This window comes from Tursiops truncatus, chromosome 4 (genome assembly GCF_011762595.2).
Source record: "Tursiops truncatus isolate mTurTru1 chromosome 4, mTurTru1.mat.Y, whole genome shotgun sequence".
NCBI classification, from domain to species: domain Eukaryota; kingdom Metazoa; phylum Chordata; class Mammalia; order Artiodactyla; family Delphinidae; genus Tursiops; species Tursiops truncatus.
The window spans coordinates 49,744,590-49,764,371 of NC_047037.1; the positions used below are offsets into that span (position 1 = coordinate 49,744,590).

At 40.2% G+C, this 19,782-nt stretch overlaps 1 protein-coding gene across 9 annotated transcripts in view; it reads left to right on the forward strand.

Moving 5' to 3' along the window:
- The window catches only part of FNDC3B (fibronectin type III domain containing 3B), a 358,227-nt gene that overhangs the window by 245,717 nt on the left and 92,728 nt on the right, over positions 1–19,782 (forward strand). For all 9 annotated transcript variants that reach the window (XM_033855478.2, XM_073803904.1, XM_019946223.3 and 6 more), the window contains 3 exons: positions 1,261–1,319; positions 9,240–9,391; positions 13,913–13,972. In XM_033855478.2, the coding sequence (XP_033711369.1) occupies positions 1,261–1,319; positions 9,240–9,391; positions 13,913–13,972 (271 nt within the window). The remainder of the gene's footprint in view (positions 1–1,260; positions 1,320–9,239; positions 9,392–13,912; positions 13,973–19,782) is intronic.

The following is a 19,782-nucleotide window of genomic DNA, read 5'->3' on the forward strand; positions in this document are numbered from 1 at the left end:
AAGGCCTGTGAAGAGCTGGGCTTACTAACCTGCTCTCACCCCTAGTCCACTTCCCCCTTCACCTCCCAATGCCTGCTTGCCCACAGGACTCAGCTGGGTGTTGGTTCCTAGGAAGCTTCTAGAGCGGTCTCTCTTAGAGGGCCTTTACCACAGCGCCTGTCACTTTGTAATCTCCTGTTTGCTTCCATTCCTTCCCCCACCCTCACCCCCCCCCCGACTTGAAATATCTTGAGGTCAAGGACATGTCTTGGTAGTCATAGTATCTCTAGGTATATAGCTCATAACCTGGTTGAACAGTTAAATAAATCTGTAGACTCAAAATTAGATTCCATCAAGCAGGTCGTGAAAGTCAAACGTTTCTTTTAGCAAAACAGATTAAATTTATCCTACTTTTACACATCCTTCCCACCCCATGCTCCCTGCTCCAAGTACTTTTCCTGTTTCATCTCAAAAACAATTCTTGCTGCACCCCAAAACTTGCCCATCTCCGCATCTTATTAAAAAACACCACCATCCTTTCAGTTGATTAAGCCCCAAACGAGGAATTAGCCTTGATTCTTCTCATTCCCTCGTCCATGTCCATCATATCCAACCCTTCAGCACCTATACCTCCAAAACCAGACCTATTTTTAGCATCTTTACTACCACCCCCGGCCCCGGCCGGCTAGCTCCATCCTTCACCTGGGCCAGTGTAGCAATGTGCTGACTGGTCTTTCTGCTGCCACTCTTAGCTTCCATATATCCATTATTCATGCAGACACCAAACAGATCTTTTCAAACTCAATAGTATGTCAGTCCCTCCACTTAACACTCTAGTGGTTGCTCATCAAACCTAGAATAAAACTTGAATTAAAAAATCTGAACTCACAGCCCTTCATGAACCGGCCTCTGTCTTCAACCTCATCTCTTCATTGCTCTCAGCTTCTCTCAGTTGCACTGGTCTCCCCTGTCTCCTCCTTAGGGTTCTCTGTTCCCTGTTGCCTGTTGAATTATTAGGTAGAGTTCAGTGTTAATCTGGTCAGCGTTGTGACTATGTAAACCAATAATAGTGGCAAGTTAACACAACCACAGTGAAATCCCTACCCCAAAGACATCCTCATTCCTGATTTTCATTATCATGTTTGTGGTACCAAAAGTTCATGGTAACAGGCAACTGACTTCATGATAACCCTTGTTAAAGGCTTGGGAAAGGAACTTGACAACCTTACTGACTTCTAATGGCATTAACTGTTTTTATTTTTTCCTCTTTTTGCCACGCAGAGTATGAGTTGGAAGTAAAGAGGGTGCAAGACATTCTTTCGGGAATAGAGAAGCCACAGGTATGTCTTCTGGATTTCTCAGCGTAAATGGCGCTTTTTTAAGTATTTCAAACATGCTTTTCTTTTACCACACAGTAGGTAAGCAAAAGGGCCCCTTTCCATTGCGGATTACTCACAAACTGTGAAATAGTGTTGTTATTAACGGAGCATGAAAATGTAAAACAGCAGTCTTCTGTTTAGTCATCATCCACCAAAATGTCTTCTTCATTTAGATATTCGGGATGCAATTAGGTATTCATCCCGATTTCCGGGAGTACCCCTTCCCCCACCCGCTAAGGCTACAGAACAGTTTTCTTTTGGTAATTTCCCTTTACCTTTGTAAATGTAATAATAATAATTTTTGAAAACCTCAGTAATTCAGAGTATTTTTCCAGGTAAATTTCAAAAAGGTACGTAAATATTAGCTGAGTAAAATAAGTCCAAAGCATAATGGCAAGGAAAAATGTTGGTGGGAGTAGTGATATTGTGAGGTTTTAAGTTTGATTTTGCCAGATGCTTTGAAATTCAAGTGAAAAATTCAGAATGTTGATTCAGGCTTTCATCTGAGTTTAGAGAGCCAAAGTTCTTTGGAGTGTTTTCTAGCTAAATTGGAAAACCTTGATTCTTCATGTGTTTCAAATACTGAGGCCTTTTAACAGAAGGGTCCAAACATGCCTCGGGGCACATAGTTGAGTTTGACTAAACCTAAAACCATGAGGTGTTGCTGGACTACGGGCGCAGTAGGGCACTTGCAGAAGCGTAGGGTGTTTGATGCTGGGTTGGGGAGTCTGCACTTGATCCGGTAAGGAGTGGGTTGCCACTGAGAGTTTATAAGCAAAGAAGTTATGTTTCTTATAATCAGGACTGCACTTTCAGGAGGATCAAACAGCCAGCAGGTGCATTGCAGTGAGAAGGGCATGGACCCAGGGAGACAAGCCTCTGGCATCTGTTATTGTAGGGCTGGCGAGAGGCTGTGGGAATCAGAGTTAGGGCGGTGGCATCAGATGTGGCAAGGAGAGGATGGATACTAAAGCCATTCTAGAGCGAAATCAGTCAGGCATTACAGCCTATCAGGTGTCACGGGTTAACTGGGCTTTCAGGCTCAGATGACGCCTTTCAGGAGTTGCTTCCTCTGGGCAGGCTGCCCTGATTTCTGTCCCATCAACTGGGATACTCCCCACGGCATTTGGTACCACTGGTACTACATGTGGTACCACAGCTTCACTGTGCTCTGCGTGTATTTAATACATTGTACTCCATTTACTTGTGTTTGTGTCTTTCCCGGTAATCTGTGAGTTCCTCTAGAATAGGTTTGTGTCTGTGTCCTCTCGGTATCTTCAGTGCCATTCTTAGACATGTGGAATTTGTTTTACTAGCAGGGTATCCAGGAAGACGAATAAGTGGGTGGTTGAATGTGCCTGATAGATCAGTGCCGTGGAGAGAGGGCAACAAGATATACCTGGGGAGAGCACGTGCATCGGAGTGACCATTGGAATCGTAGGAGTGTATGATAGCTTTGGGGATGGGGTAGAGCACAGGGAGAGCTTAGAGAAGGCTTGAGGGCAGAATCACGAAACAGGCTTACATTTACAGTGCAGCAGAAAGAAGAGCCCATGAGGGACACACGGAAGTCATAGTCAGCGTGAGAAGGCAGAGCAGCAGGTTAGTTGACTATCCGGGATGTAGTCAGACAACTCCATCATCTGGTCTCTGTCCCGTGTACACACACACGGTGTTTTTCTTGAGTTATACCTGATCATTTCTTTACTGCAGAAGTCATAAAGTCTGTTTCTGAGGATCATGTGGCTCTAGAAAGATAAAAGCAACATTAATATGTATTGGTCCTTTCCTCCTGATTCAGCATTTATTAAATGCTTAACTCTTTACAGGTTTTAGAGCAGGGTAGACAGGGTTTTGTATAAATAGTCATGATGTTAGGTGTAATATAGTCAGATTGTCACCTGAGAGGTCAGAAAGTCCAAAATGAGTCTCACTTGGCTAAAATCCAGGTATCGGCTGGGCTACATTCCTTTCTGGAGACTCTGGGGGCAAATCTGTTTTCTCGCCCTTTCCAGCTTCTAGAGGCTACCTGCATTCCTTGGCCCATGACCCCTTCCATTCTCGTATCTCCTTCTCTGACTTTCCTGCCTCCCTCTTTTGCTTACAAAGACCCGTTACTCATACTTGTTACTACATCAGGCCCACCCGGGTAATCCAGGGTAGTCCCTACTTCACAAGATCCTTCACTTACTCACATCTGCAGAGTCTCTTTTTACCTTGTAGGTTCCAGGGACTAGGATGCGGACATCTTGGGGGTGGTCGTTACTCTGCCCACCATACCAACCCCTGGTCCCCACAAAAACCTTCTCTGCTGGATGACAGTCCACCCATCCTCCCCAGCCCTGTTAGTTCTTCACACCATTATTCTCCCTTCTTTCCTCTCCTCCCCCCTCTGCCTGAAACTCTTACTCGTGGTTGTGCCTTATTTATCTTTGTGCTCCTAGTACCTAGCACTGCCCTTGGCACGTTGTGAACCCTTAACATGTACTTGGTAAATAAATGTGTGGCAGCCTGCAGTGGCTGTAGTGAGGTTCTGCCAGGTGAGACAGATACCTGACGGCTGGCCAGCATCACACGAGGCTCAGCCAGCCTGGTGGGATGTGGGCACGGCTGGGAGCCAGAGTGCGAGGCAGCAGCACGCAGAGGAGGGTCCTGTGAGTTGGAGCCCAGCGTGGCCATTAACTGGCTCTGTGACCCTGAGCCGCAGTTTCCTTACCTTTGAAAGGTCGGATAATAAATACCATGTGGGACTATCTGAAAAGTAAATTGTATGCTATTTATAGAGTCCTTGGAATGGAGTATTTTCCTAGAGTTTTTAGCATATCATTAGGCAAAAGTGAAACTCCCTGCTATACTCTGAAATGGGAAGGAGGGGCTGTTCACCTTCTAGGAAAAGAAACAGCTGCAGAAAGTTCGGCACACAATTGTCTGAAGGATTGCTGTTCTAAATTTTTTTTTTTTTCAGCTGCACCTGGTAACACCTCCAAATAAAACACATATATTTTTCTTCAAGGTTTTACGGATGGTTTGTTTTAGGTGTTAGAAACATTACTGAGGACTTGTAGATTCCAGTCATCTTTCTAGAACTTTGGGCACCCTGAATTAAGCAAGTCATTTACTCTTCAGAAACCCAGATACTATAAATATCCAAATACTTAGCCATTAAATAAAACAGGGTACAAATATACAAGGTTTTTGTCCCGAGACTGTAACAATTAGGTGTCTTGGGGACTGTGCTCATACAGCCACTGCTGTACCACAGAACTAAGCTGATATGATTCTAAGTGGTTTACGGATTAACCTCTGCTAGTACCAGCCAGCTCCAACCTAACGTGGTTTAATCTGCTCTGATGGTGGTGCTAGATGAAGTCTCCCACATACTGGGCTGTTTATTTTCAGGATGTAAATAAATGTAACTTGGAATTGTGGTTCTGCATTGTTTCTATCCGCTAATGTTCAGCTTGTAGAAACAATTGATTTGTTGGTTCCAGAAGTGAGTAAACTGACCTAAAAGAAGAACAACTGTCCCTGCAGGAAGCAATCCGTTGAAACGTAAACAGCAGTAGATCTGGAAACAGATTTGAGGTTCTTAGCACTAAAGGAATTTTAGTAACAGATGAGTCTGAAATTCCTGGATTTGAGCATCCATTTCTTGGAGTAATGATCTCTTTGACCTTTTCCTTTTAAATTTTCCTTTATGTTATTATTTTTCATGATGGGTACTTCAGAAGTGAAGCCAATATTTCTATGGTAATATTTTCTTAACATACTCCCTAAATTGGATCAGCAGACCTCCCACATAGTTAAATCCAAAGACAGACCAAATTTAGAAGCTACTAACTTACATAGAAATATTTTTGAACACGAGAGTAACAATTTAGTAACTTTATGAGAGTAAATGGTGTTTTTGATCCAAATAATGAATATCATTTGCATATAAGATAGTCTGAAAACTAAGAAAGTAAAATTTCACAGAATAGTATTAACATACTGGGGATGAACAGGAGAGAAAGGGGAAAGGAGAAAGAGAGCTAAGGATTACATACGAAATAGGTACAAGATAATGCGGTCTTATTATTTGCGAATATGTGTACGCATATGTATATGCTTTTAACTAGCAGCTGTTCTCAAGTTCAAATCTATATTTAATCAATACTTAGACAAAAATGACTTCTAATCAGTGTGTAATCGTTTAGAAGTAGATGGTTTTATGAGTCCTTCAGAGATACTTCAAAGCAGTTTAAGTAATTTCTATGCAGACTTAACACTAGTAACCTTCACAGCAGACGCTTATATCACTAGTGCTGAAACAAATGTCACGTTGGATCTTGTCCAATAACTTTGTAACTAAAAATCACTACTTTTATCACCATTACAAAGGAGATTGATTTCTGTTTATGGTAGAATCGTTAAGCATCAGCAAGTCAGTTAGTTTTATGGCTTCTAAACTTCCTTTTTTGGATCACAGCCATGACAATCATTGTGATGATCAGGTTAGCCGTGCCCCATTTCAGTTCAGTGGTCACCGCTGGTGAGAAAGTTTCACCAGAGAGAGAGAGACTGAATGAATGAAGGTGAAGCTTGTGTACGAATGCTGTTGCTCTGCAGTAGGCTTGAACCCAGCCTAGTTCCCAGAGTTCTGAATCTCTCATTAAAGTTATCACCTCCCTGGATGCTTGGAGTAAAGGCATCTACTGCTGAGGATTCCCCTTTACATGACACTCTCTTGAAAGGCACCGTGTAATTTCCTGGCATCAACCTTGGAGTGGGAGTGAGTTCCAAGTTCTAACAGAGACAAAGCACTCTTTCTCTCAGGATTCCAATGCCTGAAGAAAGGAAACCTGAGGCCCAGGAGTCAGTGAGAGGGAGGGAGGGGGGAGCACAGGAGGGAACGGGCCTCTCAACTCTGGTAGTAGTCTAGGAGGCAGGCTGCTCAGATCCAGGAAAGAATTCCCGGAAGCCGCCGTCCTTTGAAAATGATGCTGAGTTCTCCAGGTGCACTTCTGATAGGCTGGCTGATGGGAAGGATGCACTTGCACAGAGGTCTGTGTTCACATGACAGTTGGCCTTCCTAAGGCTTGCTCAGGGAACCTCGGGGAAAGGTGAGCGTTATTTTAGTTGATGCTTCAGGTGTTGTACATCACTGTTGAGTTAAGTAATAATTTAACCAAGTCCTAAAGGAAAGACAGTAAATTCTTTTCTTTTTTGGTTTGATTTACGTATATCATAAAATGATTATCACGACAGGTGCAGCTAACATCCGTCATCTCATATAGATGCAATATAAAGAAAGAAAAAAAGAAAAAATTTTCTTCTTGTGATAAGAACTCTTAGGAGTAAATTCTTAATAGCTGATGAAAAAAGTAGAGTTTAAAAGGATGTGAATTTATGGATACCTGTTCAGTATCTAAAGTGCTAGCATTTGACTGAGCTATTTTGAGAAGTGGTGTTAATTTCACACCACCATTCATGGAATCAGTGTTACTACATACTGTGCTCTTGGAATTGGGCCACTTACCACCTCAGTTGAGTGTTCCTCTGTACCTAACTAATCAGCATCTTTTTAAATTATAAACTGAACTCTTCATAGCAAAATATCTTGTTTTAAGTTAAAAATCAAATATAATATCCAGTATCTCAAGATTACTCATTAATGGTGTGTGAAGGAATTCAGCAAATACAATGGTGTATGTGGTAGAAACGCTGCCTTAAAATCTAATCAGGGGAACAACACACAGATAACCAGGTAAAGCAGAGGATAATGAAATGAGTGTCAAATATAGGTGCCCGCTCAATGTGGTTGGAGCACAAAGAAAACAGTTGCTGATCCTGAGCAGGGAGTCAGGCAGCACCGTACAGAAACTTTTCCTGAATTGGCCTCAAGCTGCCATGGGCCCCTCTGTGCTCAGTGTATCTGCCGTGAGGCCCCTCATGCATCTCTTCATCAGGCAGAGGTCATACCTTAATCATCTTTGTGTCCACAGCCCCTCACAAGTTAAGCTATGATGATTAAATGAATAAGCAAAGGCAACATTTGAACTGGGTCTAAAGGAAGTTTGTTAAAGGCAGGAAAGTGGGAAAGTCCAGAGCTAAGTCTCAGGGGCGTGAGAGAGGACGGCATCCTGAAGGGCGGGTCACAGCCGTCACAGGAGGAGTAGGCAGAAGAGTAGCTGCTAGTCTGGAGACATAGCAAGAAGGGTCGAGTTCAATTCTGTAACAGTGTCTCTCCAGGTTTTTTTTTTAAAGATGTTTAATGCTGGTCTGCCATCCACTGTGTTACCTGTATCAGAAACTCAGACTGTCTTACTCCCTTTGATATTTATTTTTCATTCAACATTTACTAAGCAGCCACTACTCACAGTTGAGTATGACTTAGGCCTTCTCCTTAGGGAGTCCCACGGTCCAGTGGGGAAGGTAGGCAAATGCTATTAACATGATTAGCAATGAGTAGAGATAGCAGCAAGGTGCTGTGGAACAGAGAGATGATAGGATATTTCAGGGAAGGCTACTTGGGGGTAGTGAGGCCAGCCTAGGGTCTTGAAGGATGAGTAGGAGTTTGACTAAATAATTGGTTAAATATATAATGATGCTGTATCTATTTGGAACAGAGATGATATGGAGGGACCTCTGCTCAAAATGGAATGCGTGATAGACTGAAAAGGGAAACTCTATTCATTTCCATATTTATTATTCATGCTTTTAAATTATCTTATATTTTAATACCCTTTATTTAGATCAGATAGTGACAAAAATAGAAGAAAAAAAGATACTTAGTAGTTTAGACATCTCCATCCACAGCCTACTCTAATCTACAGCTATAAAGTCTTGTATGAACGTTAAGCTTTAATGTATGTTTTAACTCTCATTTTGTTTTAATGTTATCCAGACCAATATCTAGAGAGCAACAAAATAAACTTTAGAAAATTAGAACATTAAAATGCATTGACAGATTTATTTTAAAGAATTAGACTGTGCATTAGATTAGGTTTCTCCAGAAACAGACTCTGAAACAAAGATTGGAAGGCAAATGGTGTAAGTGGGGAGGTGCCCCAGGAAGCACGGTTAGAGTAGAGACATGAGATTGCAGAGGAGAAGCCAGTGCAGGGTCTGTTAATGAGCAGGTTACAGCTGCGGGCAGCTGGGGCTCAGTCCTGCCGAGGATGCCTGGGAGATAGTGTAAGAACGTGCTTCAGAGAAGCCCTAAGTAAGAGAGAAAAGTTGGGGCGTTGAGAGTCCCAGACTCCTTTGTTCAAATGAAGCCTTGAGCGGAGACTAAAGCAAAAGATAAAAGCAGAGCCTAGAGAGGTGAAACATCTCCACACATATTTCTGCCGTCTGTCAGCCTGGGCCATGGTTCCGTTTCCACCCCCCACCCCCCACCCCCATACTGGGTTTTCCCAGGAACCTGCAGGACTTCGGGGAGCGTGGTTTGAAAGGTCTTGGCTTTGCAGAAGAGTTCGACATCAAGCAAAGCTTGGAGGCCGCTGGAAAGTACCTGTGGATGTGGGTTCCTTCCACATAATACGATGGCCATCATGGAGATTATTGAAATATCATGTTCAACTTTTTACCTTTAGAAAAATTCTCAAACGTGATATTATTTTTACTTTCTGGAGGACCAAGTGTGAATTGCATCAGACTTGGACATAAGTTTGCATAATAAGGACAGATGTTTTAGGAGCTATAGTTTGGACATCAGGACTTTGACAAAAGAATGCCATATAGGATGGGTGGGTTCTTTTTGGTAATTAAAATAAATTTGTAAATTAAAATAAATTCGTTTTTCTTGAGTTAAATCTGAGCCATTTTAATGCTACTACTAATAATCACAAAATGTTCTGGGGAGAAGTGTAGTGTCTGATTCATGTTTTTCTTCCTCAGGTTTCTAATATTCAGGCAAGAACGGTTGTGTTGTCCTGGGCTCCCCCTGTTGGACTTTCGTGTGGACCCCACAGTGGTCTTTCCTTCCCCTACAGCTACGAGGTTGGTCTGTCAGACAAAGGACGAGATGGAAAATACAAGATAATTTACAGGTAGCGTATATTTCCATGTGTTTTTCTCAGCTGCCAAACCGTGAAATTGCTGTTACTAAGGAGAATAAAAAACAAAGGAAAAATTTAATGGCTTTGCAAATTTTCCTTTAAATAGTTCTTTTTAAGAATTAGTGATAATTGTAATGTCAGGAGTTAACTTTGTCCAGGGTAATTGCTAATCAGAAATGACTTTTATACGGCTATTTGGTGTCGGTCAAATATGTCACTTGGTTATGTTAGCTTGCCAGTGTAGTACTAAAGAAAAGTTTCCATTAATGTTGTCAGAGCAAAAAGTGAGCATGCCTCTTAGTTTTTACGTATATCATGCACTTCTATGATCACCTCTTTTTAGGCTCAGACCTTGTGCTAGTCTTGTTTTTCAAAATTCTACGATGTGGTTTCCATTTCACCCTCCTTCTTATCCTCTACAGTAGTTTTCCAGTGTGCAGTAAAGCTTTTCATTCGGAGGCTATCTTAAATCGTCAAAAGTTTAGCACACCGAATAAGGGATTATCCCCTTCCACTTTATGGACTCCCAGATATTAACCATTTAAGTGATTTATAGCTGTGTTCTAGATGTGATAAAAAATTTTTAGGGTCAAATCTTTTCTCTTTTGTAGTTGCTGGCACTGCTCAGATTTGCAGAGTAGGAAATCAGAGGCCATCTTGTTCTAACTACTTGTTTGACCTCTCTGTGACTGGCCCTGGGAACTACTGCCCAAACCCAGTGTCACATGGTCACACAAAGCCCACCTCTTCTTCTGCCAGAGAAGCTGCTTTTCTCTTCTGTTTCCCTGCTGCAGACCTCGCATCTCCCTAGCCCCATTTCTAATTCTTAACTTGCTCCAGGGACTTGTCTTTTTCTGGACAAAGAAAAGGGGGAAAGAGAGACAGACAGAGGGAAGCCCTTTAGTCACTCTCTCCTGTTGCCGCCACGTAGGGCTCTGTCCTCTCTTCCTGGACTCCTACAAGAGTCTCCTCAGGCTCCTCCAGCATCCACTCTTGCTCTCCTCCCATCCAGCCTCCACGCTGCAAAAACAGAAGTCAGGACAAGCCTCCCCCCTGTGAGAACACTGCAGTGCTTTATCACTGTGCTTAGAATGTAGTCCTAACCCCTTGCTCTGGCTCACAACCATTGGGTTCTATTTTGAAAAGTCAGAATTGGTAGTGACCTTAGCAAAATATAGAGCACCATTTCCCCCAGCCCACCAAGAAGCAGTTAGATTCTGTCAATGCATGATGGTCATTGGTGGCAGGAGCTAGAGTCCCAAGTGCCCAGTGAGGCAGGCAGGTAACATAAGTGAGAAAGTACGAAGCTTGGGAATGAGGTGAATGGTGAACGGGAACACTCCTGTCTTCATCGATAAAGGAGCAGCTGCCAGTCACCTAAAGTAGGTTGTTGCATAAGGGAATGTAGGCCTAGATTTGCTGATTCCTTGGAATTTTTTTTAAAGGAAATGCTAAAAATCTGAATTATTATGTAAACCTTCCTAATGTTAAACTGATTCAGCAAATTCAAAAAACTTCAAAGATAAACTGCAAGTCAAACAACAGAACTGCACATGCAGGGTGTGGACATTGGCCTCCAGTTTGCAACTTTAAAAAAGTATTTTTATTTGAATAATTTCAAACTTATAAATGTTGCAAAAATAAAGAGATCAAGGAATATCTCTTTATTTTTTATCTCTTTATTTTTTATCTCTTTATTTTATGCTTTACCCAGATTCACATATTATTAACTTTTTACCCTATTTGCTTTACTATTTGATTTTCTCTCTTGCCTTTTCTCTCCTCTTAATCTGTATTTTTTCCTATTAGTTTTATACATCATGGTCCTTTACTGCTAAATACTGAAGTGTGTTTCCTAAGATATTTTTTTAAATAGCTACAATGCCATTACTTCATGACTTTACATCAATACCATACTTTTATCCAATCTGTCATCCACATTCCAGTTTCGTCAGTTGATGAAATAATGTCTGTGGTAGCATTTTTCTTCCCCTTGTAGGACAAGATCCATTCTAGGGTCAGATACAGCAGTTAGTTGTCATGTCTCTGTAGCCTTCTTTAATTTGGAACACTTCCACAGTATTTCATTGTCCTTTATGACACTGACTTTTTTTTCCCCAATCTTCTGCTTTAATAATGAAAACTGACATGTATACATACTTTTTCAAAAACAAAAGTGTTAAATATCACTAGCAGGGCAATAAGTTTAAAATTTTTTAAAAATTATGGCTAAATTGCAAACATACAGAAACATAGAGAAAATTCTACAATGAACCCCCAGATAACCATCACTCAGATTTAACAATTATTAAGATCTTGCCACATTTGCATCATATCCCCTTTATTACTATTGTTGTTGTTGTTGTTGTTGTTATTGTAGCATTTGGTAGCAACTCACAGATAACACATCAGTTACTCCTACATAGTTCAATATGGATCAACATAAGATTTTTTCTACATAACTGCAATGTCATTAACATCTAGGAAAACTGACAATAATACCTGGCATCATTTCATACCTTGGTCATATTCAGATTTTCCCAATTGTCTCAAAAATGTGTTTTAATATTGATTTCTTCTTCTGGGACTCCAAATGAAGTTTACTCATTGCCTGGGATTGTTAGGTCTCATAAATCTATTTAAATCTAGAATAGTCTCCCTTTTTGGAAATGGAATAGCTACTTTATATTTTAAATTTTAATTTAAAAAATTTTTATTGACATATAGTTGGCATACATTATAGTTTTCAGGTGTATCTCCCATCTTTTTAAAAATTCTTGATCAGTTGCAAAAAGTGAATCACTTTTGTTACCAATCTGAATTTGTGGTATCCTTTAACTTAATCTTCCTCCCCCATATTTCTTATAAATGGACAGTTAGTTCTGGAGCTTGATCAGATGCAGGTTTAACATTTGTGGGAGGCGTTCATCAAGGTAGTTCTATGTACTTCCTCTTCCAGCACACTGGGAGGCAACAGTGTTTGGCGGCCTCACTGTGATTAAATCGTTTGGGAATTATCCAATGCTTTTTTTTTTAAATCTTATTTATTTATTTGAAGTATAGTTGACATACAGTATTAGTTTCAGGTATGCTACATAGGGATTCAAAATTTTTATAGATTACACTCCATTTAAAGTTATCGTAGGCTTTCCCTGGTGGCGCACTAGTTAAGAATCCGCCTGCCAATGCAGGGGACACGGGTTTGAACCCCGGTCCGGGAAGATCCCACATGCCGCGGAGCAGCTAAGCCCGTGTGCCATGGCCGCTGAGCCTGCGCTCTAGAGCCCACATGCCACAACTACTGAGCCCGCGTGCTACAGCTACTGAAGCCCGCGCGCCTAGAGCCCATGCTCCTCAACAAGAGAAGCCACCGCAGTGAGAACCTGCGCCCCGCAACGAAGAGTAGCCCCCACTTGCTGCAACTAGAGGAAGCCCGCGTGCAGCAACAAAGACCCAACGCCGTCAAAAATTAATTAATTAATTAAAAAATATAAATAAAGTTATTATAAAATATTGGCTGTACTCCCTGTGCTGTGCATTACATCCTTATAGCTTATTTACTTTATACATAGTAGTTTGTACTTCTCAATCCCCTACCCATATCTTGCCCCTCCCCAGTTCGCTCTCCCCACTGGTACCCACTAGTTTGTTCTCTATATCTGTGAGACTGTTTCTGTTTTGTTATATTCATTTGTCTGTTTTATTTTTCAGATACCACATATAAGTGATAGCATACAGTGTTTGTCTTTGTCTGACTTATTTCACTAAGCACAATACCCTCCAGGTCCATCCGTGTTGTTACACATGGCAGAATTTCATTCTTTTTTGTGGCTGGGTAGATACTGACATTTGTGAAGAATACAGTTATGCCCACACACACCCCTCTCACCTTTAAAAATTTTTTTAATGGGAACATTACGTATTTTCTGGAATGTTGGTGGTTTCCTCATGATTAAGTCAAGGTTCTTCTGCAGCTTCTGGTCAAATAAATGGTTTTATTTTGTGTAAGAGAGCTATTTATCGGCATGCATCTGTAAGAGAGCTGTTTATTAGTATTGATATGTGAGGGAAGCAGATTGAGGTTTCTTGAAGAGAGTTGAGAAGTTGAAGCTATTGGGGTTCTTGCCAGGACAAGTCTGGGAGCCACCTTCAGCTGACAGCTGGTGCTGTTATTTACACTTATGTTTATCTGGGTATCTTTCTGTTCAGCTTGCTTCCTTATTTACTTATTTTTATGTAGTCATTTTGAAGAAGTGGTAAGATATTTTGGAATTTTATTCATAAGTTAGCCTTGCCGTTTTCCAGGTCCAGAATGACACTATTTCAAGGAATCTCATGTGCTAGTCCAGAAAAATGATAATACCAAGCAGGAGAGTTTATTTCTGACTTAAGGTGGAAGTAGAAATAATAGTTCTTGAATCGCTATTGGTACCTGACTATGAGACCCAAATCCAAAACCTGTTTTATTTTTGAAACTGGTATCATTGACTAAGAAATGATTTTTCTTTGCAGCGGAGAAGAATTAGAATGTAACCTGAAAGATCTTAGGCCAGCAACCGATTATCATGTGAGGTGAGTATTGGGGAATTCAGATTGCTAAAATAAATAATATGCTCCTTTCTAAAAGTGTTTGGTTAACAGCACTTGCCTAACTAAAAGTGTCAGTACCTTTGCTCATCGGCCATTCCTTGATGTCCTACACTTGAGAGCATAGAGATTGGGAGTCCACAGATGTGCTTCTGGTAATAGAAAAGTAGATGATACCCTGAACAGAATTTAAAAATTATTTTTGCGAAGTAATTTTTATTTTACGTAGTCTCCTAAGATCCGTTGGAATGCGTGGTTTAATATATAATATTTTTTTCTATAAAGCAATAATTTTTTACCATGGGTATATCAGTTATTATAGACCTTCCATGTAAACTATATGTTCAGCCAGTATGACTAAATAAAGTCCTTCCCATGTTTCAAGTTTGGACCTAAAAGGCAATACGTTTTGAAGTAAGTAATGCAAATATCAAAATTATCTCTAGCAAGAGCTAATGCAGTTTTCCAAAACAACTCACATAGTTTGCTACCGAGTCTGAACTCTCTACCGTGACTGCTCTGGAAGGCAGGGCTAGCTGATCTCAGGGAGAGACCCAGCCAACCACAGACCTGCGAGAACGAAAGTATCATCTAAGTGTTTACAGAGCTCATCTGATTACTCAAAGATACATCCATACATCCATCTGCAAACAGGCAGATTTTTAAATCTGAATGTGATCCATAATATCGTTTAAATTTTCATTTTAATTTAAACTTTCATTTTATTTAATTTTTAATTTGATCAGAAATTCTCATTTTATCTAATAGGGTGAACAACAACAAATTCTCCTTTCTTCAATTATATATGTATGTATCAAGATTATGTAATAAAATTGCAACCATCAAGCACACACCCTTTATTACACTTTCCAAAGGTTAATTCACACCACACGTTCCCTCTGTGGTGGAGTAGAGGCACGGTAGCCTAGCAGGAAGAGCATATGTTAATTATTAGGCAGCTTGAGGTCTACTCTGGTTCTGCCCATCAGTTGACTGTTTTAACTTTGGTCAATCACAGAGAATCCATGCCACAATTTTCTTGGTAACAAAAGTAAGGAAAGTAGGGGGGTGTTTAGATTATAATATCTTATTAGCTGCACAAGTGTTTAAAACTATGTTTAAAGCAATACATAAAAGAGCAAGGTTTTTACATTCAGTCATAAAGTGTATATCTGCTTAGCTATTGTTTTGTTTAGATGAACTCTGTTGCAACCATCTTTTCCTATTTGAATCAAAACTTTTGGATTTTGAGTGAATTAGCTTTAGCCCAAACTTATTGAACTTTTCACACCGTCTGTACAAACAAAAAGATTTGTATAACTTGTGAAGCTGAGATAATAGTTTAACCATTCTTTGAAATGGTCGATTTAACAACAAACCAGAAAATGTAACACCATATAGGTAGTCCTGTAAATGTTCTCCATTAGACATTGTTAACACGTGTTTCCTTTTTTCTCTTTTAATGTTCATTGTCACTGCTTTACTAAAGGTTTACTTTATTAATTTTCTGCTCATCCATGAGTTGACAATAACTTTTAAAAAAATTTTAAATGTCACAGTCTGCCCTTTATTTACTGTCCTATCTGTTGTGTTGCCCTTTGTATCTTTTCAACGCCTCTTACAAAGGGTAAACTTGAGAATACTTGCTCATTAATTCTTTTTATGTATCTTATGAACACCTTAAACTTCTGGGCAGATAAAAGGAATAATTAATGGATTCCCCAAAAGACACAGGACCATGAGGTAGTTACCATCTAGAGGCCTCGGATCCAAGACTGCCTCCTAACACATCGGGGATCCCACCCTTGTGACATATTTGACACTTGTGTGACACCACACATAAAGAGCCTAAGGCACCACCAGCGGTTACTTGGTCTAGTGCTCTGCTGGCCAGAGAGATGGAAGATTCTCCATCTCTTTGATCCTGATCTCTTTACTTTTTTATACAGCAGGTTCTCATTAGTTATCTATTTTATACACATCAGTGTATACATGTCAATCCCAATCTCACAATTCATACCACCACCACCACCACCACCCCCCGCCGCTTTCCCCCCTTGGTGTCCATATGTTTGTTCTCTACATCTGTGTCTATTTCTGGCTTGCATACCTGTTCATTTGTACGATTTTTCTAGATTCCACATATATGAATTTATATATTTGCTTTTCTCTTTCTGACTTACTTCACTCTGTATGACAGTCTCTAGGTCCATCCACGTCTCTACAAATGACCCAATTTCGTTCCTTTTTATGGCTGAGTAATATTCCATTGTATATATGCACCACATCTTCTTTATCCATTCGTCTGTTGATGGGCATTTAGGTTGCTTCCATGACCTGGCTATCGTAAATAGTGCTGCAGTGAACATCGGGGTGCATGTGTCTTTTTGTTTTTTCCACATCTTTATTTGAGTATAAATGCTTTACAATGTTGTGTTAGTTTCTACTGTACAACAAAGTAAATCAGCTATATGTATACATATATCCCCATATCCCCTCCCTCTTGAGCCTCCCTCCCCCTCCCCTCCCTATCCCACCCCTCTAGGTCGTCACAAAGCACCAAGCTGATCTCCCTGTGCTATGCGGCCGCTTCCCACTAGCCATCCATTTTACATTTGGTAGTGTATATATGTCAGTGCTACTCTCTCACTTCATCCAAGCTTCCCCTTCACCCCTGTACCCTCAACTCCGTTCTCCACGTCTGCATCTTTATTACTGCCCTGCCACTAGGTTTATCAGTACCACTTTTTTAAATGTCATATATATGTATTAGCCAACGGTATTTGTTTTTCTCTTTCTGACTTCACTGTGTATGATAGATTCTAGGTCCATCCACCTGACTACAAATAACTCAATTTCGTTCCTTTTTATGGCTGAGTAATATTCAATTGTACATATGTGCCACACCTTCTTTATCTAGTCATCTGTTGATGGATATTTAGGTTGCTTCCATGTCTGGCTCTTGTAAATAGTGCTGCAATGAACATTGTTGTATGTATATCTTTTTGAATTACGGTTTTCTCAGCGTATATGCCCAGTAGTGGGATTGCTAGGTCATACGGTAATTCTATTTTTAGTTTTTTAAGGAATTTCCATACTGTTCTCCATAGTGGCTGTATCAATTTACATTCCCACCAACAGTGCAAGAGGGTTCCCTTTTCTCCACACCCTCTCCAGCATTTGTTGTTTGTAGAGTTTCTGATGATACCCATTCTAACCGGTGTGAGGTAATACCTCATTGTGGTTTTGATTTGCATTTCTCTAATAAATAGTGATATTGAGCAGGTTTCATGTGCCTCTTGGCCAGCTGTATGTCTTCTTTGGAGAAATGTCTATTTAGGTCTTCTGCCCATTTCTTGATTGGGTTGTTTGTTTTTTTTTATACTGAGCTGCATGAGCTATGTATGTATTTTGGAGATTAATCCTTTGTCCGTTGATTTGTTTGCAAATATTTTCTTCCATTCTGAGTTTCCTTTAGTTTCCTTTGCTGTGCAAAAGCTTTTAAGTTTCATTACGTCCCAGTTGTTTATTTTTGTTTTTATTTCCGTTACTCTAGGGGGTGAGTCAAAAAAGATCTTGCTGTGATTTATGTCAAAGAGTGTTCTTCCTATGTTTACTTCTAAGCGTTTTATAGTGTCCGGTCTTACATTTAGGTCTTTAATCCATTTTGGGTTTATTTTTGTATATGGTATTAGGGAGTGTTCTAATTTCATTCTTTTACATGTAGCTGTCCAGTTTTCCCAGCACCGTTTATTGAAGAGACTGTCTTTTCTCCATTGTATATCCTTACCTCCTTTGTCATAGATTAGTTGACCATAGCTGTGTGGGTTTATCTCTGGGCTTTCTATCCTCTTCTGTTGATCTGTATTTCTGTTTCTGTGCCAGTACCATATTGTCTTGATTACTGTAGCTTTGTAGTATAGTCTGAAGTCAGGGAGTCTGATTCCTACACCTCCCTTTTTTCCCCTCAAGATTGCTTTGGCTATTTGGGGTCTTTTGTGTCTCCATACAAATTTTAAGGTTTTTTGTTCTAGTTCTATAAAATATGCCATTGGTAATTTTATAGGGATTGCATTGAACCTGTAGATTGCTTTGTGTAGTATAGTCATTTTCACAATATTCATTCTTCCAATCCACGAACATGGTATATCTCTCCATCTGTTTGTGTCATCTTTGATTTCTTTCACCAGTGTCGTATAATTTCCTTAGTACAGGTCTTTTACCCCCTTAAGTAGGTTTATTCCTAGGTATTTTATTCTTTTTGTTGCAGTGGTGAATGGGATTGTTTCGTTAATTTCTTTCTGATCTTTCCTTGTTAGTGTATAGGGATGCAAGAGATTTCTGTGCATTAATTTTGTATCCTGCTACTTTACCAGATTTATTGATTAGCTCTAGTAGTTTTCTGGTGGCATCGTTAGGATTTTCTATGTATAGTATCATGTCATCTGCAAACAGTGACAGTTTTACTTCTTCTTTTTCAATTTGGATTCCTTTTATTCCTTTTTCTTCTCTGATTGCCGTGGCTAAAACTTCCAGAACTGTGTAGAATAATAGTGGCAAGAGTGGCCATCCTTGTCTTGTTCCTGATCTTAGAGGAAATGCTTTCAGTTTTTCACCATTGAGAATGATGTTTGCTGTGGGTTTGTCGTAGACACCCTTTATTATGTTGAGGTAGGTTCCCTCAATGACCACTTTCTGGAGAGTTTTTTTTTTTTTTCCTGTGGTACGCGGGCCTCTCACCGCTGTGGCCCCTCCCGCCGCGGAGCACAGGCCCTGGACGTGCAGGCCCAGCGGCCACGGCCCACAGGCCTAGCCGCTTCACAACATGTAGGATCCTCCCGGACCAGGGCACGAACCCACGTCCCCTGAATCAGCAGGCGGACTCCCAACCACTGCACCACCAGGGAAGCCCTCTGGAGAGTTTTTATCATAAATTGATGTTGAATTTTGTCAGAAGGTTTTTCTTCATCTATTGAGATGATCATATGGTTTTTATTCTTCAATTTGTTAATATGGTGTATCACATTGATTTGCATATACTGAAGATTCCTTGCGTCCCTGGGATAAATCCCACTTGATCATGGTGTATGATCCTTTTAATGTGTTGTTGGATTCTGTTTGCTAGTATTTTGTTGAGGACTTTTGCATCTATATTCATCAGTGATATTGGTCTGTAATTTTCTTTTTTTGTAGTATCTTTGTCTGGTTTTGGTATCAGGGTGATGGTGGCCTTGTAGAATGAGTTTGGGAGTGCTCCTTCCTCTGCGATTTTTTGGAAGAGTTCGAGAAGGATGGGTGTTAGCTTTTCTCTAAATGTTTGATGGCATTCACCTGTGAAGCCATCTGGTCCTGGACTTTTGTTCGTTGGAAGATTTTTAATCATAGTTTCAATTTCATTACTTGTGATTGTTCTGTTCATATTTTCTGTTTCTTCCTGTTTCAGCCTTTGAAGGTTATACCTTTCTAAGAATTTGTCCATTTCTTCCAGGTTGTCCATTTTATTGGCATAGAGTTGCTTGTAGTAGTCGCTCAGGATGCTTTGTATTTCTGTGGTGTCTGTTGTAACTTCTCCTTTTTCATTTCTAATTTTATTGATTTGAGTCCTCTCCCTCTTTTTCTTGATGAGTCCAGCTAAAGGTTTATCCATTTTGTTTATCTTCTCAAAGAACCAGCTTTTAGTTTTATTGATCTTTGTTATTGTTTTCTTTGTTTCTTGTTTATTTATTTCTTCTCTGATCTTTATGATTTCTTTCCCTCTGCTAACTTTGGGTTTTGTTTGTTCTTCTTTCTCTAGT